The sequence below is a fragment of the Narcine bancroftii genome, chromosome 5 (genome assembly GCF_036971445.1).
Source record: "Narcine bancroftii isolate sNarBan1 chromosome 5, sNarBan1.hap1, whole genome shotgun sequence".
Classification (NCBI taxonomy): domain Eukaryota; kingdom Metazoa; phylum Chordata; class Chondrichthyes; order Torpediniformes; family Narcinidae; genus Narcine; species Narcine bancroftii.
The window spans coordinates 212,466,305-212,489,980 of NC_091473.1; the positions used below are offsets into that span (position 1 = coordinate 212,466,305).

General features: G+C 55.0%; 1 protein-coding gene across 23 annotated transcripts; it reads left to right on the plus strand.

Moving 5' to 3' along the window:
- The first annotated feature begins 784 nt into the window (after window positions 1–784).
- LOC138764769 (RNA-binding protein 39-like) lies at window positions 785–22,674 on the plus strand. 23 transcript variants are annotated; one of them, XM_069941015.1, is made up of 13 exons: window positions 785–1,357; window positions 2,451–2,533; window positions 6,018–6,058; window positions 7,131–7,163; window positions 14,342–14,578; window positions 16,160–16,237; window positions 16,413–16,530; window positions 16,706–16,858; window positions 17,472–17,603; window positions 19,960–20,025; window positions 20,640–20,823; window positions 21,102–21,191; window positions 22,528–22,674. In XM_069941015.1, exons 1-13 carry the CDS (start codon window positions 1,267–1,269, stop codon window positions 22,602–22,604), a joined length of 1,383 nt encoding a protein of 460 aa, XP_069797116.1. In that variant the 5' UTR covers window positions 785–1,266; the 3' UTR covers window positions 22,605–22,674. The 23 variants fall into 23 exon arrangements, with proteins under 23 accessions (XP_069797116.1, XP_069797120.1, XP_069797137.1 ...); XM_069941021.1 differs by having other exon boundaries at window positions 1,276–1,357; window positions 2,426–2,533; XM_069941016.1 differs by lacking the exon at window positions 785–1,357 and adding an exon at window positions 1,364–1,479 and having other exon boundaries at window positions 2,426–2,533.
- The last annotated feature ends 1,002 nt before the right edge of the window (window positions 22,675–23,676 follow it).

The following is a 23,676-nucleotide window of genomic DNA, read 5'->3' on the forward strand; positions in this document are numbered from 1 at the left end:
CTGCCAGAGAAAGGGGTTGAACTGACACGTTTAAAAGACATTGGACTGGATTCCAGGGAAAGGGAAGGTTCAGAGAGAAACGGGGACGAGGAAGTTCAGAGGGTATTGGGGAAGGTTCAGAGGGAGACAGGGTAGGTTTAAATGGAGACAGGGACGGGAAGGTTCAGAGGGAGGGGGAGAAACATGGGGAGAGGGGAGATGTCATTACTCTGGAAAGGGGACCGCAAAGATTCTTTGGGATATTCTCGGAGTTGGAGGGAGCTCGAGTTGCAAGGAGCGGGTGGAACATCTTGGAGGTTTATACAACCACAAGCAGCGTGGATCACATGGCTGGTCATGGTCTCTCCCCCAGGGCCGGGGATGCTGGGTGGGGGAGGGGGGGGGGAGGGGCACAGGTTTAAAGGGAACCTGAGGGGGGTGAGGGGGGACAACACACCGAACAGAGGCTGGTAGGTGTGTGGGGCAAGAGGGGGATGGAGAAGTGACACAGTCACCATCTCCCTCTCTCTATCCCCCTATCTCTACCCCCCACCCCACCCCACCGCAGATAGAGACTCTGGCCCTGGCCCTGACCTTCCTCCCTTCCCCAGTGAGAGAGAGCTCGTCCTTGCTCCAGCCGGAACTTCCCGCAGCCGGGAAACAACATCCTGCTGCTGTCGACCTTCTGGCCGCTTAAATGTTGCTGTTTCAGCTGCAGGGATGTGGGGGCGGGGGTCATTGTGCTGGCATCCGGGGGCAGGCACTGTCCACCCTCCCTCCTACCTCCCTATCTCCCTCCCTGCTATCTCACTCCCTCATTCCTACCTCCCTCTCCCCTCCCTCCTACCTTGCTTACTCCCTCCCTCCTACCTCCCTCCCTCTCTTCTCACCTCGCTCCCTCCATCCTCACCCACCCTCCCTCTCTCCTACTTCACTCCCTTGCTCCCTCACCCTCCCTCCTACCTCACATCCCTCGCTCGCTCCTTCCCTCCTTACATCCCTTGCTTGCTCCCTCTCTCCATCTCTCCCTCATCCTCACCCCAAACACACTCCCACATCACACCCTCCATCACCCCCCACCAAACCTCCTCACCCTCCCTCCTCCCCTTCTCATCCCCAGACCCATCTCACCTCTCCCTCCATCCACCCCCTCCTCTCCCCACTCTCACTCCCTCAATATTCCCTCTTTTCACCTAACGCCCTTGCTCCTGCTCCCTCCCCTTCACGTCCTTCTCCCTCCCTCCCTTTGCAGCCTCTCTCTCTCTCTCCCCCTCTCCCTCCCTCCTGATGTCCCAGGCCCGTGGGAGGTGTCTGTGTTACGTCTTTGAGGTTGGGCCATGCCTCCGCTACAGAGCAGTGGAGACGTCGGGTGGACAAGGTATCAGGGAGAGGGGGAGAGCAGGGACTTTGGGGGATACATCAGATCCTCAGTCGCGGTTTCCAGGCTGGGAACTGATGCAAGGTGTAATTAACTACAGAACCACAGATCCGCTGGAGTGGGTAACAGACTGGAAACTGATACGGTAGGGTGTGGGATCAATTTTAGTACAGAATGGTGGATCACTAGGAGTGGATGACAAGCTGAGGTATCATCCAGGGCCCTTATCTGATCCAAGGGTTTGAGGTTTATACCTAAAATAACAGATCGCTGGGAGTGGGTCACCAGCTCGTGTCCGAGTCAGGGGATCAGAGGTTTAAATATACAATAACAGATCCCCTGGGGTGGGTCAGACACTGCGAACTGAATCAGGAGTTTGGGGGGAGGGTGGAATATGGAACTGCAGAACCCTCGGAGTGGGTCACAGGCTTGTATCTGATCCAGGGGTTCGAGGCGGGGGTGGGGGTGGGGTGGGGTGGGGAAAGGAGCAGCTTATACATGGAATAACATGCCCTGGAATGGGTTACAGGCTGGGGACTGATCCAAGGGATTGGGGTTGGGATGGAGGTGTATGTATCTGACAAGGGGTTCGGGGACTTTATATATGGAACAAGATCCTGGGGTGCGGGTCACAGGCTGGGATCTGCTCCTGGGGTTTGGGGTGGATTATATACAGATAGATTAATAGATCCTTGGGAATGGGTCACAGGCTGGGATCTAATCCAGGATTTGGTGGGGGGGGGGGTTTATATATATAATAACAGATCCCCAGGAGTGCATGACAAGACAGGATCTGATCCAACGGTTCAGAGTTAATTCATGGATTAAGACATCCCTGGGAGTCTGTCACAGGCTGGGATCTGATACAGGGATTCAGGGGGTTTATATGTAGAATAACAGGTCCCCAGGAGTGGGTCACAGGCTGGGATCTGATCCAGGGTTCAGCAGGGATTTATATAGAGAATGGTAGATCCCTGGGAGAGGGTCCCAAGCTGGGATGTGACCTGGGGTGGAGGTTTCCTGATGAAGGGTATGCCCAGCAGGGATCTCACCAGTTCTTTGTCCCAGGAATTTGCTCTGTCTCTGGATCCAGCTACCCCGAGGAGGGAGATTATGTCCTCGGACAATTTTGATGTCGTGCTTGATGCAATGTTGGAAGCTCCTTTCAACAAACAGGTAACGGCACTCGGAAACTGAATTCTACCCCTTCTCCCCTTCCTCTCTCACACCTGTCTCTCCCCTCCTGCTCTCCCAACCTCCCCCTTCTACACCTCTCTCCCTTATCCCCTCTCTGCCCTTCTGCTTCACACCCCTTCTCTGTCTCCCAACTCCCATTTCCCCTTCCCCTCTCTATCTCCCTCCCCCCTCCACACCCTCTCCCATCCCTGCTCCTTCCCCTCACCCTCTCCTCCCTCTCCCCACCTCCATTTTCTCCCCTTCCCACTCACCCCTTACTTTCCCCATCTCCCCCTTCCTTTTCCTTCTCTGCCCATTCCCCTCTCTACCTGCTTTCTAGTCCCTGTTCCCTACCTATCCCACTCTCCCCTACCTATCCCCCTCTCTCCCTCTCCCCTATTTATCCTCGTCTCTCCCAGACCCCTTCTTCCCTCGCCCTCTCCACCCACACACCCCCCTTTCACCCTTCAGACATCCTCTCACCCCCACTATCACTCTCCTCAGCCCCTTTCTCCTATCCTTCACCCTCTCTCTCCCCACCATCTACCCCCTCTCTCCCCTTTCCCCACCTCTCCCCACCTCTCTCCCCATCCTCGCTTACCCATTCTCCACCCCCTCTCCATTCTGCTCAATCCCCACCCACCCACCCTCTCCACTCCCCATCTCATCCCCACCAACCCCCTCTCCCCTCTCTTCCCCTGTCTCCCCATCTTCTCCTCCACCTTCGCTCTCCCCTCTCCCTCAACCTCCCTCTCCCCATTTTCTCACCCCTCTTTTCCCTCTCTACCCACTGTCTCCACCCCTCATCCCCATTTCTCTCCCTCCCCTTTTCCCTTCTCCCACCTCCCTCCCCTCCAATATTTCTTGCCCCTCTCTACCTTCTCTCTCTCCCCTATCTCCCCCACTCTACCGCCACTACTCTCACCCCACCCTCCTCTCACCGCTCTCTCAACCTTCCCCCTCTCTCCCCTATCTCCCCCACTCTACCACCACCACTCTCACCCCACCCTCCTCTCACCGCTCTCTCAACCTTCCCCCTCTCTCCCCTATCTCCCCCACTCTACCGCCACCACTCTCACCCCACCCTCCTCTCACCGCTCTCTCAACCTTCCCCCTCTCTCTCACCATGGTCTCTCCTTCTCCCATCTACTGCCTTCCCACCTCACCCCATCTCTCTCACCCCTCGTCTCCTCTCCACCACTCTCTCCCCCTCAGCCCTTTGTACCCTCATCTCACCCCCCCTGTCAACCCCTCACCCTTGCTATCACCCCCAAACCCCCCAATCCCCACCTCAACCCCTTCTTAACCCTTTGAACCTCACACCCCAACTCTCATCCCCTCTCACCCCATTATCTCACTCTCAGCTGCCCTCTGCCCCTACTCTTTCTCCCCTCCCCCTCTTTCCCCCACACTTTCAGCTCCATCCCCCACTCTCCCCAATCTATCTCCACCCTTCTCTTCCCCTTTTAATTTAAACGTTAGCCAAGCGGTTAGTGCCACACCGTTACAATGCCAGTATTCGGGCTGGGGTTCGAATCCCACGCTGTCTGAAAGGAGTTGTTACGTTCTCCCCATGTCTGCAAGGGTTTCCTCCGTGTTCTCCGGTCTCCTCTCACCATTCGAAATGTACCGGGGGTTGTAGGTTAATTGAGTTAATTGGGCGGCACGGACTCGAGTGCCGAAATGGTATGTTACCGTGCTGTGTGTGTAATAATTCCCTTTTACCCCCTCTCTCCCCACCCTCTGTCCCTGTATTTCCCCCTCTCTACCCTCTCCCCACTCCCCTCTTCCCTCTTGCCCCCTCTCCACCCATCCTCACCCCTCTTTTATCGAACCTCACCCCCCTTCTATCCCATCTCACCGCTCCACTCGCACCCCCCCCCATGTCTCCATTCTCCCTGGCATTCTCACCCTCTCTCTTCCCCTCTCTACTGCCTGTCCCCCTCTCTCCCCCTCCCCATCTCTCTGTCTCTCTCCAACTTCTCATCTTCCCCCTTTTCACCCCTCTCTCCCCTTCTTCTCCCTCCCCTCCCTCCACCTCTCTCTTCCCCTTTCCCATTCTCCCTTCCTGTCTACCCCTCTCCTCCACATCTCCCTGCTGCCTCCCCTTCCCCCCTCTCCTTCCCCATCCCCACCTCTCTCCACCTCTCTTCCCATCTCTCCTCTCTACCCCCTCTCTCCCTCCGTCTCCCCACCCTCACCCCACTCCTTGTACTTTTCTCCTCAACTCTCCCCTCACTATCCCTCCTCTCTTTCCCCCTCACTCTCCCCACTCACTCTCATCCCCTCCCCCCTCTTTCTCTCCCTCCCCTTTATCATCCTCTCTCTCTTACACCCTCCCTCACTTCCCCACCCCCACCCGTTTCTCTCCTCCCACCCTGGTGATCTGGTGGGTCACCAGCCTGCCGGCAATGTGACAGTTTGTCTGTGAGTGCCGCTTTAACCACAGGTTTGGCCTGTTGGCGCCGTGGCCTCACGGACACACATGGTGTGATCCCAGTTCTGCGACAAAGCATTGGGGGATTTCGGCTACCGAGGAGGTGGTGAGGGGAATGGAACTGCCGATCGACCCCCTCCACCCCCCCCATGCCCCTTGCCTGCCTCCCACCCTGGAATTCCTCAGGAGTTCCCGGATCCTCAGATGTGCGGAGTTGGGGAGCGCAGGAATGGGGGAGTGGAGTGATGGGAGAGTGGGTTCCCTTCCACCCCTGAAACCTCTCCATCTCGGTGCCCCAGTCCCATCTCCCTTCCACAGTCCCGTCTCCCTTCCACAGTCCCGTCTCCCCTCCACAGTTCCGTCTCCCCTCCCCAGTCCTGTCTCCCCATCTGCTTCTATTCCCCGTCATCATCCCAATTCCCGTTTCCCGATCCTATGTCAAAATTCCTTGCCTTTCCCAGCCATGTCTCCCCTCCCAGATTCATATCCTATCATTATCTTGTCCCCTTCCCAATCCTGTCACTTCCCCAATCCCATTTGCTTCCCAAAATCACCCTGATTCCATCCTGCAATTCTGTTCCTTTCCCATTCCAAATCCCACCCCCTTTCCCTGACCCCTATCACTGTGCACATTCACAATTCCATGTGTTTTCCATTCCTGACCCCATCTCCCTGGTTCCATTCTACAGAATCCCAGATTTCATCCCCAACTCATCCCATTTCCCCTTCCATTCCCAGCCCGTAATTCCATCCTTTTCGCACCCTGCCCCCTCCCTTTCTCAGACTCCTAGCACCCCTCCCCCTCCCAATGTTTGCCAGATTTGTGGCTCTCCCGACAGAGGCCCAATCTGCTGCTCCCGTGAAAATTCCCAGGTAGGCAAGAACAGAGGGGCAGAACCTTGTGGGAAGAGGAAGGTTGGAGGTTCCAGGGATGGGGAGGTCAGGAATTGAGACAAATCCCCCAGACTGGATGCTGATGCGGGGAGCGAATCCTGTCACAAAATCATCAGAGAGGGAAGTTCAATGTGCCCCTCTCCGCCTACTCAGGAGACACACTTCGACCAGAAGCTTGGAGACAACATCTACAGGTGAGAGACAACTCCCCTGAAACTCCCTCTTCACTGGCCTGTCTCTCACACACAATCCAGCGATCTGACACACTCACATGGTCAGCCACAGAGTGAATCTCCTCCTACATTGTCCAATCTCTCTCTCTCTCACACACTCACACATACACACACACTCACACTCACACACACGGTCAGCCACAGAGTGAATCTCCTCCTACACTGACCCATCTCTCTCTCACGCATACACACACACTCACACACACAGTCAGCCACAGAGTGAATCTCCCCCTACACTGTCCCATCTCTCTCACAATCACACACACTCACTCTCTCACACACACAAATACACACCCACACACACACACACACACACACACACACACACACAGTGTCAGCCAGAGCGAATCTCCCCCTACACTGTCCCATCTCTCTCTCACACACACAGACACACACACACCTACACACACAGACACACCTACACAAACACAATCACACACCTATACGCACACATATACCCACACACACACACATGCCCACACACAGACACACCTATACACATAAACATACATCCACACACACAGACACACCTACACAGACACACCCACACACAGGTACACACACACACACACATATATACACACACACACACACCCACACACATATAGACACACCCACACAGATACACGAGACACACAGACACAGACACAGACACACCTACACTGACACGCCTATACATAGACACACCCACACACAAACTCAGCCACACACACACACACACACAGGCACACACACACACATCCACATATAGACACCTACACACACACACACACACACACACACATCCACATATAGACACCTACACACACACACACACACACACACACACACACACAGGCACACACACACACATCCACATATAGACACCTACACACACACACACACACACACACACACACACATCCACATATAGACACCTACACACACACACACACACACACACACACACACACACACACACACACACAATGGAGGAGTGGTCTCTAAACTGAAGAGATAAGAATCTGAAGTTTCTTTCTTTTGCTCAATACAGTGACAGGGACAATCAGAATTGGTCCGATAGCAGGTAACAAGTTCAATTTTATTGTCCAAGATAAAATGCTAGAGTCGTTTAGCGAGCAGTCCAGTGGAATATTCCAGACATAGAACAACAATGAGGCACAGTGCAGAGCTACAGAGAGATAACAGTTGGGACTCAGTGAAGAAAGCAGATTTTCACTGGAGCGAGGCTCATTAGGAGTCTAATAACAGTGGGGGAAGTAACTGCCTACAAATCTGGTGGGGGGGTATGATCGCCCCCTTGTCAATCTTCTTGCTTGACAGGTGGGTGGGGGAGAAGAAAGAGTAGCCGGAGAGTGGAGGGGTCAGAATGTGAATATGTTGCTTCTCTGATGCATTGGGAGATCAGAGAGTCAATGGAAGGGAGGGGAGTGATAAGGTACAGACAGAGGGTGTGATGAGGTACAGGCAGAGGGGGTGATGAGGTACAGATGGAGGAGTGGTGATAAGGTACAGATGGAGGGAGTGATGAGGTACAGTCAGAGCGGGGTAATGAGGTACAGACATAAAGGGTGATGAGGTATAGTTGGAGGGGTGATGAGGTACATATGGAGGGGGTGATAAGGTACAGATAAAGGGGGTGATGAGGTACAGACGGAGGGGCATGATGAGGTACAGACAGAAGGGGTGGTGAGGTACAGTCGGAGGAGGTGATGAGGTACAGTCGGAGGAGGTGATTAGGTACAGTCGGAGGAGGTGATTAGGTATAGACAGGGGTGGTGAGGTACAGTCGGAGGAGGTGATGAGGTACAGTCGGAGGAGGTGATGAGGTACAGTCAGAGGGGGTGATGAGGTATAGACGGATGGTGTGATGAGGTAGACAGAGGGGGTGATGAGGTACAGATGGTGATGAGGTATAGACAGAGGGGGTGATGAAGTACAGACAGAGGGGGTGATGTACAGATGGAGGGTGTGATGAAGTACAGATGGAGGGGGTGATGAGGTACAGTTGGAGGGGGTGATGAGGTAAAGACAGAGGGGGTGATGAGGTACAGATGGGGTGATGAGGTACAGACGGAGGGGATGATGAGGTACAGTCAGAGGGGGTGATGAGGTATAGATGGATGGTGTGATGAGGTAGACAGAGGGGGTGATGAGGTACAGATGGTTATGAGGTATAGACAGAGGGGGTGATGAGGTACAGATGGAGGGGGTGATGATGTACAGTCGGAGAGGGTGATGAGGTACAGATGGAGGATGTGATGAAGTACAGACAGAGGGGGGTGATAAGGTACAGACGGACGGGGGTGATGAGGTACAGATGGGGTGATGAGGTACAGACGGAGGGAGTGATGAGGTAGAAATGGAGGGTGTGATGAAGTGCAGATGGAGGGGGGTGATGAAGTATGGATGGAGGGTGTGATGGTACAGATGGAGGGGGGTGATAAGGTACAGACATTGCGGGTGAAGAGGTACAGACAGGGGGTGATGAGGTACAGTCAGAGGGGGTGATAAGGTATAGACGGATGGTGTGATGAGGTAGACCGAGGGGGTGATGAGGTACAGATGGGGTGATGAGGTACAGATGGAGGGGATGATGAGGTACAGACGGAGGGAGTGATGAGGTACAGTCGGAGGAGGTGATGAGGTACAGTCAGAGGGGGTGATGAGGTATAGACGGATGGTGTGATGAGGTAGACAGAGGGGGTGATGAAGTACAGATGGAGGGGGGTGATGATGTACAAAGGGGGTGATGAGGTACAGATGGAGGGTGTGATGAAGTACAGTCGGAGAGGGTGATGAGGTACAGACAGAGGATGTGATGAAGTACAGACAGAGGGGGGGTGATAAGGTACAGACGGAGGGGGGTGATGAGGTACAGATGGGGTGATGAGGTACAGACGGAGGGGATGTTGAGGTACAGACGGAGGGAGTGATGAGGTAGAAATGGAGGGTGTGATGAAGTACAGATGGAGGGGGGTGATGAAGTATGGATGGAGGGTGTGATGGTACAGATGGAGGGGGGTGATAAGGTACAGACATAGCGGGTGATGAGGTATAGACAGAGGGTGTGATGAGGTGCAGATGGAGGGTGTGATGAAGTACAGACGGAGGAGGGTGATGAAGTATGGATGGAGGGTGTGATGGTACAGATGGAGGGGGGTGATAAGGTACAGACATAGCGGGTGATGAGGTATAGACAGAGGGAGTGATGAGGTGCAGATGGAGGGTGTGATGAAGTACAGACGGAGGGGGGTGATGAAGTATGGATGGAGGGTGTGATGAAGTACAGACGGAGGACACCTATAGTTTTTTTCATATATATATATAGAGAGAGAGAGAGATTGAGAAAGGCAAGAATAGACACCGGCCGCTTGGAAATAATGTTGCAGAAGTGGTGATGGGGAAGAAGGAATGGTGGATGGGCCAAGTAGCTACTTTGTGTCATTCTTCACTGTCAAAGACATCAGTGACGTGTCAGAGCTTCGAGCGGTCGGGGGCAGGAGCGAGTGTGGCTGCTGGTCACTGTGGAGAGGCAGAGGTGGGCAAGTCATCTGGACCAGACAGGCCACACCCCACAGTTCTGAAAAGGAGCCAAAGAGATTGTGCAGGCATCAGCCATCATCTTTCAGGAACTGGGACCGGCACAGTTCGCTCAATGCTGCCACACTGCCACCAAACGGGATTCGAGTCTGGCGCTCCCTGCCAGGGGTTGGTACCTTCTCCCTGTGTCCCCTTTTCCTTCAGTTTCCCAACCTTCAGAAACATTAGGTTAATTGGGTGGTACTGGTCTGTGGGCCGAAGGGCCTGTATCTGGGCTGGTTCAGAGGATTAGAAAATTGCAAATGTCACTCCAGTCATTCGGAATGTTGAGAGGGAGAGGACAAGAGTTATTAGCAGCTTCGCCATACTTCAGCAAGGTTCTGGATGACATTATAAAGGATGAGGTTTCAGGAAACTTGAAAGCACAAGATGAAATAGACTAAAATCAACATAGTTTATTTCAGGGGAGATCCCAGCTGACATATCAGTTCTTTGAGGAAGCAACAAGCAGGTCAGACAGAGGAGAGACGGTGGATGTTGTTGGATTTTCAGAAGGCCTTTGGTAAGGTGCCACACACGAGATGGCCGAACAAGATTGGAGCCCGTGGTATGATGGGGAAGGTACCAGCGCAGATGGAAGATCTGCTGACTGGCAGGGGCAGAAAGTGTTGGAGCAGAGGGTTCCTTCTCTGGCTGTGGCTGCTGGTGGACTTGTGCTGTTCTGCAGGGGTCAGTGTTGGGTCCCCCTCATCCTCATGCTGCATGCGAATGAGTCAGGTGACGGGACTGGTGGCTTTGCGGCCAAGTTCGGGGATGATACGAAGATGGGGGAAGGTAGTGTTAGGGAAGCAGGGAGTCTGCAGAAGGACTTGTACAGGTGGGGAGAATGGGCAAAGCAGGGGCAGGGAAGTGTGTGGTCCACGCACTGTGAGGAGAAGGAATAAAGAAGAGAATGACGCTCCAAACGGGGAAATAATTCACAAAGCAGAGGTTCAAAGGGGCTTGGGGGTCTCCGTGGCAGAATATCAAACATTCGCAGCTCAATCCAAGCCCTCACCAATCTGCACCTTCCTTCCCTGACATCCATAACCATCGATGCCCTTGTCTAAGAGTTTTAATTGTCCCTATTGTACCAGCCTTCACTGCAACCCCTGTCAATGCATTCCAGGCACCCACTGCTCTACAAAAAACCCTGACATCTCTCTAAACCAGGGGTTCTCAACTCACATCCCACTTTAAGTAATCCCTATGCCATTGATGCTCTGTGATTAGTAAGGGATTGCTTAAGGTTCTCTGTGGGTAGGAAAAAGTTTGAAAACCACTGTTTTAATCGACCTTAATTGACTCGTTATGTGCACGGTTTCAGAACTCTAAAGTAAATGGGCCAATGACAATTTTGCTCATGCAAAATATTTCAGTAACAATTGGGTCCAGAGCAGCGATTCTCAACCTTTCCTTCCCACCCACATCTCACCTTAAGCAACCCCTTACTGATCACAGAGCACCGATGGTAAAGGGATTACTTAAAGTGCTATGTGAGTGGGAACAAAAAGGTTGAGAACCACTTCTCTAAACATTCCTCCCTTTATACAGATATGTCTGGTATTTGCTACTATTGCCCTGGGAAACAGACGCCAGCCGTCCACTCTATCTATGACTCTCATAAATATTTTTCTTTGGCTTGGCTTCGCAGATGAAGATTTATGGAGGGGTAAATGTCCACGTCAGCTGCAGGCTCGTTTGTGGCTGACAAGTCTGATGCGGGACAGGCAGACACGGTTGCAGCGGTTGCAGGGGAAAATTGGTTGGTTGGGGGTTGGGTGTTGGGTTTTTCCTCCTTTGTCTTTTGTCAGTGAGGTGGGCTCTGCGGTCTTCTTCAAAGGAGGTTGCTGCCCGCCGAACTGTGAGGCGCCAAGATGCACATTTTGAGGTGATATCAGCCCACTGGCGGTGGTCAATGTGGCAGGCACCAAGAGATTTCTTTAGGCAGTCCTTGTACCTCTTCTTTGGTGCACCTCTGTCACGGTGGCCAGTGGAGAGCTCGCCATATAACACGATCTTGGGAAGGCGATGATCCTCCATTCTGGAGACATGACCTTTATTAAGTCACCTTTCAACCTTCTTTGCTCCAAAATGAAGCCCCAGCTCTGCTAACCTTGCCTCATAAGACACGTCCTCCAATCCAGGCCACATCCTGGGAAATCTCCTTGCCCCCTGCGCAAAGCTTCCACATCCTTCCTGTAATTAATACTCCTTGTGGGGACTTGCCAGAGTTCTATGGAGCTGCAACATCACCTCACAGCTCTTGATTTCGACCCCCACCCCCGACTAATGGCGGCCAGCACACCTTATGCCTTCTTATCCCGTCAACCTGTGTGGCAACCTTGAGAGGCCTGTGGATTTGAACCCCAAGGTCCCTCTGTTCCTCCGCAGTTCAAGTGTGTCCTTCCAACGAGCATTACTTTCAATTCTTATCTGTTATTTCTTTGCCCAGCTCCGCATCCTGTCCATATCCCATTGGAGCCTATGACAATCTTCCACACTACCCAGGATTGACTGCAGGTCAAGTCGGTGGTGAGGAAGGCAGATGCAATGTTAGCATTCATTTCACGAGGACTGGAATATAAAAGCAAGGGTGTAACACCATGGCTTTACAAGGCGTGGGTCAGATCAAATTTGGAGTGTTGTGACCAGTTTGGGGCCCCACACCTAAGGAAGGATGTGCGGAACTTGGAGAAAGTCCTGATGGGCTTGACCACAATGACCCCAGGGATGGGTGGGTTAACATCTGAGAAGTGTTTGATCGCCAAGCGAGTACTTGCTAATATTAGAACTACTGAGAATTGGTGGAGGAAACATTTGGAATATTGAAAGGGCTGGAAGGAGTGGCCATTGAGAAGATGCGAGAGTCCAGGACCAGAGGCCACACCCTTAGGTCAAAAGGACATCTCTTCAGAACAAAGAGGATCAAGAATTTCTTTATCTGGAGAATGGTGAATCTGTTCCCACGGTCTGTTCCCAAGGACCCCATCATTGGAGAAATTCAATGGGTTCTGGGGACCAGGCAAGAGAATGGGGTTGAGAGGGAAACTATACCAGCTGGGATTTGAATGGGGGAGCAGCTTTGATGGGCTGAAAAGCCTTATTCTGCTCTGATGTCCCACTTTAGCCCAAACCCTCAGGAGTGCTGCTTCCCGCCCACTCGGTGATGACCCCTGACAGGACAGAGATGGAGTCGGGGAGGGAAGGAATGGGGGGGGGAGGAGGTATGGGATGAGGGAAGGAGGGGACGGGGAGCGAGGGAACAGGAGGGAGGAGGTATGGCATGGGTGAAGAAGGGGCGGGGAGGGAAGGAATGGGGAGGAGGTATGGTTAGGGATGAAGAGGGGACGGGGAGGGTATGGGACAGGGAGGGAGGAAACAGGGGAGGAGGTATGGGACGTGGTGAAGAGGGGATTGGGGAGGGAATGAATGGGAGGAGGGGGAAGGATGGGGTGGGGGAGGGAAGGGGAAAGGATGGGTCGGGAGGGATGGAACAGACTCTCAGGCTTCTGAGGAAGTTGAGGCATTGGTGAATGTTTCTGGCGGTTCCTTCACCATGGGCAGGATGCGGGGTGGTGAGATAGGGATGTTAACAGGTCACCAGAGATGTTCCCCACCCCCTAGGGACCGAGAGCTGTCACCCCAGACCCCACTAGTGGGGAGCAGGAGGTGAACTCTCCCCCACCCTTTCCAATCATCGGTGACCAGCTCCCCGGTCCGCCTGTCACCGGGGGAGGTGTTATGGTCGCGCTCCCCCCACATCGCAGTCAGAGATCCCGTCCATGGTGCTGGACCACCTCCAGTTCTGTGGCTGGTGTTAGTAGAGCTTATGGAGGGGGTATCGCCAGGGACAGTGCACTGATCGGTGTCTCTCCTCCCCTCCCCATCTACTCCCGTGTATCCCGTCTCTGCCCCTCTGTCTCCCCTCCCTTACCCTTTTCCTCCATCTGCACCCCATCTCCCCACCAACTCTCCCACACTTTCTCCCTTGATCTCAACCCCTCCCTCCCCTTCTCTCTCGCCACCACTCTCCCTCTCTCTGCTCTCAACCCCCATCTCTTCTCCCCGTCTGTCTACCCCATCTCTCCTCCCACGTTTCTCCCTGTCCCCATCTCTCCCTCTGTCTCTACCCCCACCCCACCCCTGGTCTTTACGCTCCGCCTTTCACCCACCTTCTCTCCCCTCCTCTCTACCCCTGTCTCTCTCCCTTGCCTCTTGTCCACTATCTCACCCCTACTCTCTCTCATCCTTCCGTCTCTCCCCATTTCTCTCCCCTGTCTCTCTCCTAACCCCGACTCTCCCACCCGTCTCTATCCCCTCCCTCTCTCCCTACCTTTCTCTCCTCCCACCATCTCTTCCCCACTCTCTCCTCACTGCCACACTCTGTCTCTTAACTTCCTCTCTCTGCCTTCCCCTCTCCCCATCCTTCTCCCCACTATCCCTTCTCTCCACTATCCCTTCTCTCTCCCTGCCTCTCTTTTCTCCCTCCCCCTCTCTCACCCTTCCTCAACCACTCCTCTCTCCTCTTCCACTTTCAACCCCTCCAATCTTTCCCCCTTCTCCCCTCTATCCCCCTCTCCCTCCCCTTTCCACCCTCTTCCCCCCCCTCTCTCTCTACCCCTCCCTCCCCCCCCCCCCCCCACCCGCTCCCCTTTCCAGTAAGAGTCGAGGTCAGGGACAGGACAGAAGGCACCGTCGGAGCCAGGACAGGCGGAGACGGGGCAAGAAGACTCGGGACCGTTGTCGGAGGAAGTGTCACCATGGCAAGGGACGACGTGACCCACGCCGGGGGTGTCACAGGTCGGGCCGAGTCAAGAGGCCAACCAATCATTGTGTGGCAATCGCTTTGCCTGTAGTTACCACCGACAATTACACTCTGACTGCAGCAAAACTTCGGTGATTTCAATGACCTGACCCTCCATCTCTCAGAGGACAAACTCTCGTCAAGCATCTTCTACAAACCCACCATCTCCCGCAGCCACTTCGACCGCACCCCTCCCCCCCACCCCCATCACCCGCTCCCTGTAAAGGTTCCATTCCACTCTCTCAATTCCCCCATCTACGTCGTGCCTGCTTCTAGGTCCAGGACTTCCATGTCAAATCCTTCTCCTCCAAACAGCGAGGCTCTCCCACCGTCAACTCGACCCTCATGTTCATATCATCACCCACACGCCACCTGGTCCCCTGCGCCCCCACACGCCACAAGGACAGGATTCCCCTTGTCCTTACCTCCCACCCCACAAGCCTCGGTGACCAACCCACCCATCTCCTCCATCTCTAACACCTATACTACGTGATCCCACCACTAAACACATTCCCCATCTCCTCCTTCCGCAGGAACCGCTCCGTCTACGACTCCCTCAATCCACTCCTCCCTCCTCACCCATCGTCCTCTTGGCACCTACCCCTTGTGACTGCAGGAGGTGCTCCACGTGCCCACCCCCTTCCTCACCTCCATTCATGGCCCCAAATAGTCCTTCCAAATGCAGAAACATTTCATGGCGAATCTGCGGGGGTTGCCCACTGCTCCCACTGTGGTCTCCTGTACATCGGAGAGACTGGGTGGGAGATGCTTTGTTGAGCACCTCGGCTCTGTCTACCAGAATAGTGTGGATCTCCCAGTGCCCCCCCCCCCATTTCAATTCCCCGTTCCTATTCCCTCACCGACATGGGGTCATGCACTGTCAGCCTGGGACCACCCGCAAATTGGAGGAACAACACCTCATCTTCCCATTGGGCTCCCTCCAACCGGATGGCATTAACATGGACTTCGCTGGTTCCCATTAACCCCACCCCAAACCCCATTGCCTTTCCCCCAGCTCTGTCTCCTTTCACAGGGCCACAATCAATTCTCAATTCTATCCAATTAGCACCGTCTGTTGGTCTGGACTCTCCCGAACGGTCTTCACTCTGTGCCTACGCCTTCCTGTTCTTTGGTTGTTCCTTGACGAAGGGCTCAGGCCTGAAACGTCGGGAATACGTCTTACCTCCTGTCGACGCTGCGCGTCGGGCTGAGTTCCTGAAGTGTTTACTGTGTTTTTACTGCACTCACAGTGACTGCAGACGTCTGTGTTTCAATACCATCCGACTGTCAGACTCAACCCCAACAGTGACTAAAGAACAATTGTATTTGCATCTCAACCCCAGGGACAGACTCCCCCTCTCTCTGTTCTGCTGTCTCAACCCCCGTCTCTTCTCCCCGTCTGTCCACCCCATCTCTCCCCCCCCCCACCCCCATGTTTCTCCCTGTCCCCATCTCTCCCTCTGTCTCTACCCCCACCCCACCCCTGGTCTCTACGCTCTCTGACTGTAGTAATATCCAGTGATAGATCCCCGACCAGACCCACACCTGGCGACTCCACTTTGCCCGTGACGACCCAGCTCACCCAGTGAATGTATTTCGACCAAACTCTGCCCGGCAACCCCCCACCCCCGGTTGAAACACGGCTACTTGACGTGACCACACCTGTGTTTCAGGCACCGCCACTCGCACAGCAGGAGCCCAAGGACGACTTGGCGCCGGAGTCCGCACCACTGGTCCAGGAGTATCAGCAGGTGAAGGGAACCACAGGGGTTACAGAGATAGGGAGGGGGATAACAGAGATAGGGAGGGGGGTAACAGAGACAGGGAGGGATGTGGGCACCGGAGGAGGTTACAGAGACAGGGAGGGGTGTGGGGACCAGAGGGGGTTACAGAGATGCTCCCTCATGCTCCCCCTCTCCTGCATAGGGACCGTGTTTATGGAAGGACTCTCGAGGAGAGGGACGCCTGTACTGTCCTCTGTCTCCAGTTCTCAGCACGGATCCGACCCACGGACCTGGAAAGGTTCTTCTCCACTGTTGGAAGGGTGAGAATTTCTCCAGGACAGACCAAAGAGAAGGAGTGTGTGACGTGTCAGTGTGGAGGGAGGGGTCTGTGTGTGTGTGTGTGGGTGGGTGGTGTCGAGGGAGCTGCACTCTGTCTGACCCCGAGGGTGTGTGTGAGAGAGACAGGACGAACACTGATATCCCTGGCTCCCCCAGGTCCGGGACGTGAAGATTATTTCGGACCGCACTTCACGGAGGTCAAAGGGCATCGCCTATGTGGAATTTTATGAGATTGAATCCGTCTCACGCGCCATCGGTCTGTCGGGGGAGAAGCTGCTCGGGGTCCCCATCGTAATCCAGGCATCACAGGTACGTAGGGGACAAGGAGGACGGAGAAGGGGTGAGGGGATTGTCAGTCATGGACGAGGAGGTGTGGGGGCAGGGAAGGGAGGGGATATCAGGATCGAATTGTGTTGGTGGGTATGGGAGGGGAGAAGATGGGTGAGAAAGTGTGGGGGGAGGAAGGGTAAGTGAGGGGGAGGGAAAGGTGGTGGGTAGTGTTGGCGCAGGGGAGAAGGGAGGAGGAAGAGTGAGGGAAGAGTGGGAAAGAGAGAGAGGGGTTGAGAGGGGGATAGGGGAAGGGAGGGTGAGAGGGGAGAGATGAGGAGTGGGAGGTGGAGATGGGGGTGAGAGAAAGGGTTAGAGGGGAGAGAGGAGGAGTGGGAGGTGGAGATGGGGGTGAGAGGGAGGGAGAGAGGCAGATGAGGGAGGAGGAGGAGAAAGGTGGGAGCGAGAGGGGGAGAGGGGTGAGAGAGTGGTACAGAGGGGAGAGAAGGAAGGAGGGGGAGAGCAATGTGGAGAGTGGGGGAAAGTGAGGAGAGAACAGATTGGGGGGGTGGGGTTGAGGAGGCGATGCCCCAGGAGGGAGGCAGCAGGGAAGGGGGTCACACCCTGGGACAGTCTCACCTATATCTCCCTACAGGCAGAGAAGAACCGACCAGATGCAGGATGGCAACCCCGGGAAGAGCCCTGCCCCCACCGACTGTATGTGGGCTCACTGCATGCCCACGTCACCCAGGATATGCTGAGGGCCATCTTCCAGCCTTTTGGCAAGGTAGGGGCAGCCCCCTCACCAGCCCCCACTTTTGAGCTCTCCTCACTCAACCCTCTCACTCACCCTCCTGTTCTCTCAAAACCCCATTTCCCCTCCTTGCCCTGTTCTCCACCATTCTCAATTTAATTCTCTCCTTTCCCCCAACCCCTCACCCCTATCCCTCTCTCCTCCCCTCCCCTTAGTCTCCCTCTCCCTCTCTTAATCTTGTTCACTCCCCTGCTCTCTCCCCACTCCCACACTCTGCCCCCTCTCCTTTCATTTCTCTCCCTCTCCCCATCCTTCTTTTATCCATCTCCCCACTTTCTCCCCATCCAAATGCCCCACTCTCACTTCTATCTCCCCCTCACCCTCTCAATTCCCTCTCTCTGTCACCCCCTATCCCTGTACTCCATCCCCTTGCCTCCTTTCCTACATGCCCCACTCCCTCACTCTCCCTCCCGTCTCTTCCACTCCCCCTCTTTCACCACCTATCAAGCCTCTCTCCTGTCCCCTCTCCTCTGCGACCCCCTCAGCTCTCTCCCCTTCATCCCCTCCTCATCTTTCTCCCCATCATCCCTCTCTCCCGCTCTATCTCCCCTCTCTCATCGTCTCCCTCCCTTCCCCATTTTCCCCTACTCTTACCCCTCTCTCTCCTCCCCTCTCTACCCTTTCCTTCCCTACTTCCTTCTCCCCTCACTCCTCCATTCTTCCCCTCCCTGCTTTTCTCCTTTCTATCCCGCACTCTCCCTCAACCCTCTCAATCCAGCTCTTTACCCCACTCCCCTGCCCTTTCTCCCCTTCCCTCTCAAACCCCTCTTCCCCATCTCCCACAATCTCACCCAACACTCTTCTCTCCCCCACTCTCTCTCCCCATCCCCAACGTTTCCTGGCCATCCACCTACTCACCACATTCCCCCTTCTCTCCTCTCTTCCTCTTCCCCTTTCGCCCTCTTTACTCCTTCTGCCATTGCCCACCTTCCCTATCTCTCTCTCTATTCCCTCACCCCTCTCCACACCCATCCTCCTATCTTCCCACTCTCTTACCCTCTCTACCCCACTCTTTCCTTCTTTCCCCCACTCTCCCACTCCAGCACTCTACCCTGCTCTCCCCATGCTCTCTCCTGCTATCTCCCCCTCCTCTAGTCCCTTCTCACCTCCCCTTTCTCCCCACCAGTGTCCCCTCCCCACCAGTGTCCCCTCCCCCAAATCTCCCCTCTCTTCCAACACTACCCCATTCTCTCTGTCTCCCACCCCCTCTTTCTCACTCTCTCTCACCTTCTCTACCCTTTCCTCACTTTTCTCCCCCTCTCTCCCCTCCCCTTCTTCCCCCCCACACTGGCACCCCTCTCAATTTCCTTTCCCCTACTCCCTAGTCTCCACCCCATTGCTTCCTCTCCTTTCTACCCCACTCCCCCTCCCTCTTCCCTTGCTCTCCTCTTTGCCTTCTCCCCTTCTCCCTCTCAGTCCTTCCCTACTGTTCAACCCTACCCCAACCTCAACTCTATCACTACCCCTCACCTCCCCCCTCCTCCGACTCTCTCCTTGCCTCCTCCTGTCTCATCCCTCTCTCTCTCTTCCCCCACTGTCCCTCTCATCTCTCCTCTTCCCCTCTCTATCCCTTTTCTCCCACTCTCCCCCTCTTCGCTCTCAATCCAGCTCTCTCCCCCCTCTTCTCTTGCCCCTCACTCTTCTCTCTATCTGTCTCTATCCATCTCTCTCCCTCTGACCACCTGTCTTCCCAGTCTCTTCCCCTCTCTCCTCCTTCTCCCTCACTCTCTCAATCCCCTCTCAGCCACTCTTTCCCCAAAATTTCTCCCACTTTCCCCCACTCTCCGCATCGCTCTCCCCCTCTGTACCACTCTCTCACCCCTCTCCCCCTCTCGCTCCCACCTTTCTCCTCCTCCCTCATCTGCCTCTCTCCCTCCCTCTCACCCCCATCTCCACCTCCCACTCCTCATCTCCTCCTCTAACCCTTTCCCTCACCCTCCCTTCCCTTATCCCCCTCTCAACCCCTCTCTCTCTTTCCCACTCTCTTCCCTCACTCTTCCTCCTCCCCTTCCCCTGCTCACCCCTCTCTGAATTCCCCATCTTCCCTCTCCTCCCCATCCTTCCTCCCTTTCTGCCTGTTTGCACACTCCCTCTTAATCCGTCTACCATTCTCTCCATCTTCTCTCCCTTTTTCTTTCCATACTTGCCCCTTTCCTCCCCTCTCCCCATCTATGGCCTTAACCCCCTCTCTCACTGTCTTCTCCTCTCCCCCTCTATGCCCTACACATCCTCTTTCTCCTATTCTGCCCCTCTCTCCCTCCTCCTCCTTTCCCCCCCACTCAGATTCCCTCACCCCTTCACTGACCATGTCCTTCTCTCTCACACACAGATCCACAGTCTGCAGCTGATAAAAAATCCAGACACGGGGATTTCGAAAGGCTATGGTTTTGTCACGGTGAGTCGCAGTCGAGCCCTACCTTCATGCCCTCATTCATCCCTGAAGCTGGGGGAGTTGGCCAAGTTTGGACCCTAGACCATGGGTGCTAGGGCCTGGGGGAGGGAGTAGGCCAAGGTTGAAGCCTAGACCATGGATGCATGGGAAGAGGTAGGCCGAGATAGGAGCCAGAGCCATAGGTCCTGGGAAGCAATTAGGTCGAGGTTAGAACCTAGACCAGGGGTCTAGGCTTGAGGAAGGAGAATGCCTAGGTAAGACCTAGGTTGAGGAGTCTGGGGGAGGGTGTCGGCCGAGATTGTAGCTTGGGACTTGGGTCCTAGACTTAGGGGAGGAATTAGACTGAATTTGTGCCGGGACCACATGTGCTGGGGAAGGGAGATGGAGAAGGTTGAGGTTGGAGCCTAGGCAATGGGTCTTGGTCCTGCAGATGGGTGTAGGCCTGAGCTGTGGGTTGTGGGGAAGGGAATAAGCTGAGGTTGGTGCCTGGACCACAGGTACTGGGAGAGGGAGTAGGCCAAGGTCGGAGCCTGGACCATTGGTATGGGGGAGGGAGTAGGCCGAGATCAGAGCCTGGCCCATGACCTTCCCGCCTTCTGCTTTTCCCACTGGCCCAGTTTGCAGAGTTGCACTGTGCTCGCCGGGCCCTGGAGCAGCTGCAGGGCTTTGAGCTGGCAGGAAGAGCCCTGAAGCTGGGCCCGGTGAGTGACAGGACAGTCCTGGACACCGAGGAGACGGAGCAGTCCGGGATCAGCTTGGGGCCCAGCACCCGCTGGCAACTCATGGCCCGATTGGCTGCAGGTCAGGCCTGGGGAAAGGGAGTGGTGGGGGGGGGGGTGGTTGGGGGTTGTGTCCCAGGCTGGGATCTGATCCAAGGGGGTTTATATGTAGAATAACGTCCCCAGGGGTGAGTCATGTGCCGAGATCTGATCCAGGTGTCGGTGGCCGGGGGTGGTTATATCTAGAATAACAGGTTCCTGGGAGAGGGTGCTTTGGCCTGAGTTCTGATCCGGGTGTTCAAGGGCTACAGTATGGGTCTGATGTACCTCCTGACCCTCCCCGTCTCTCTCCACCCACAGGACCAGGCCTTGAACTGCCTTCGTCCACACATGCCACTCTGCAGCTTCACCATATCTACCCCTATGGGATCCTCATGCCTCAAGCCGCAGGTACGGTGTCCACAGGGAGAGCCCCAGGCTGGAACTGGCCAGGCACAGGGGTGGGATCAGGGGGCCCGTGGTGATGCCAAGGCTTCAGGTCTGCTGCTGTGGTCACCAGAGGCAATCCTGGGAAGGGGGTGGTGGGGAGGGAAGGTGAGGGAATGGAGGTGAGGGAGGAGGGGAAGGGGAGGGAGGAAGAACAGGGGTATTGTGGAAGAGGATAGGGGTGAACAGGAGGTGAGTGGGGGTGGAGAAGAGGATGGGGAGCATGGATGGAGGGTAAGGGAGGAGAGGTGGAGGTGAAGCTGGGTGGGGAGGGGAAGAGGGTGATTGGGGAGGAGAGGGGAAGTGGTTAGGGAAGGGATGGAGAGGGGGGAGGAAGGGATGTAGATGGGTGGAGATGGGGGTGGAGGAGGGATGGAGATGGAGGGGTAGAGATGGAGGGGTGGAGATGGGGTGGTTGGAGGGGTGGAGAAGATGGGGGATGGAGGAGTGGAGAAGATAGAGGGGTTGGGGTGGTGAAGATGGGGATTTGGAGGGGTGGGTAAGGGGGGTTAGAGGGGTGGAGAAGATAGAGGGGTAGGGGTGGAGATGAGGGGATTGGAGGGGTGGAGAAGAAGTGGGGTTGGAGGGGTGGAGAAGATGTGGGAGAGGTGAGAAGAAGGGGGTTGGAGGGGTGGAGAAGACGGGGGTTTGGAGGGGTGGAGAAGATGGGGGTTCGAGTGGTGGAGGAGATGGGGGTGGGAGTGGTGGAGAATGGGGGTTAGAGGGATGGAGAAGACAGGGGTTGGAGGAATGGAGAAGATGTACTTGGAGGGATGGAGAAGATGTACTTGGAGGGATGGAGAAGATGGGGGGTTGGAAGGATGGCGAAGACAGTTGGAGGAGTAAAAATGGGGTGTTGAACAGGTGGAAAAGATGGGGGTTGGAGGGGTGGAGAAGATGGGGGATTGGAGAGGTGGAGATGGGGGTTGAGAAGATGGGGGGTTGGAGGGGTGGATATGTTGGGGATTGGAGAATATGGGGGCGGAGGGGTGCAGAGGACAGGGGGTTGGAGGGTTGAAGATGGGATGGGTGGAGGGGAGGAGAAGATAGGGGTTTGGAGGGATGTAGAAGATGGGGGGTTGGAAGGATGGAGAAGATGGGGTTTTGGAGGGATAGAGAAGAGGGTGTGGAGGAGTGGAGAATATGTAGGGGTTGGGTGGTGGAGAAGATGGGGGGTTGGAGGGGTAGAGAAAACAAGTGGTTGGTGGGATGGAGAAGATTGGGGGTTTGGAGGGGTGGGGAGAACGGTGATAGTGAAGATCCCCCCATGTCCTGACATACATCACTCCCATCACCCCAGGTCTGACCCAAGGACACCAGACCCAGCCTGCACCCAATGGAATTGTCCTGCCACTGCAAGCCCGGACCCCAGGCTGAACTGCAGGAATGATGGGACAAGGAACGTTGGGGATTGAGCAATGCAAATAAAGCAGCAGGGTGAAACTTGCCCAGTGCAGAATTTGGTGACTCAGTTACACCTCTGGTCAACCCTACAATGTCCCGTCACATGCACATCAACCTGGGATCAGTCATGGGGTGAAGCTCCCTCTATAATGTCACTCCACACACACACACACACACCCAGGATCAGACATGGGGTGAAACTCACTCTACACTGTCCTGTTTCACACACACTCCGAGGGTCAGAAACAGGGTGAAATTCGCTCTACACTGTCTCGTCACACAAACACACTCCCAGGATCCGACATGGGGTGAACTCGTTCTCCACTGTCCTGTTACACAAACTCTGAGGGTCAGAAAGGGTCAGACTGTCTCATCGCACACACACACACACACACACACACACACACACACACACACACACACACACACACACACACACACACACACACACACACACATCTAGGATCTGACATGGAGTGAAACTCCCTTAACATTGTAGTTTGGTGCAGACACACACTCCCAGGGTCAATGTGGTGAAGCTCCCTCTATACTGTCGCTTCACAAACACACACTCCCAGGAAAAGACATGGGCTGAAACTCCCTCTACACTGTCTTTTCCCACACACACAACCCCAAGATCAGACATGGGGTGAAACTCACTCTACACTGTCCTGTTTCACACACATTCTGAGGGTCAGAAACAGAGTGAAACTCCTTCTGTCCTGTCACACACACACTTCCAGGGTCAGACACAGGGTGAAACTCCCTCTACACTGTCCCATCAGACACACACACCTAGGATCAGACATGGAGTGAAACTTCCTCAACACTGTCCTTTGGCACACACACAAACACTCCAAGGATTAGAGATGTGGTGAAACTCCCTCTACATTCTCCCTTCACAAATACACACTCCCACGAAAAGACATGGGGTGAAACTCCCTCTACACCATCCAGCCAAACACACACTCCCAGGATCAGACACTGGGTGAAACTGCCTCCACACTCTCCCTTCACACATACACACACTCCCAGGATCAGATAT

What these genes read in the sequence shown, in the direction of transcription:
- LOC138764769 (XM_069941013.1), top strand. Translation starts at nt 2,321, where the DNA reads ATGGTAGATCCCTGGGAGAGGGTCCCAAGCTGGGATGTGACCTGGGGT. An exon ending in TCTTCTCCACTGTTGGAAGG is followed by an intron (nt 16,531 to 16,705) that starts GTGAGAATTTCT and finishes TGGCTCCCCCAG; the next exon opens with GTCCGGGACGTGAAGATTAT. An exon ending in CCTCATGCCTCAAGCCGCAG is followed by an intron (nt 21,192 to 22,527) that starts GTACGGTGTCCA and finishes CCATCACCCCAG; the next exon opens with GTCTGACCCAAGGACACCAG.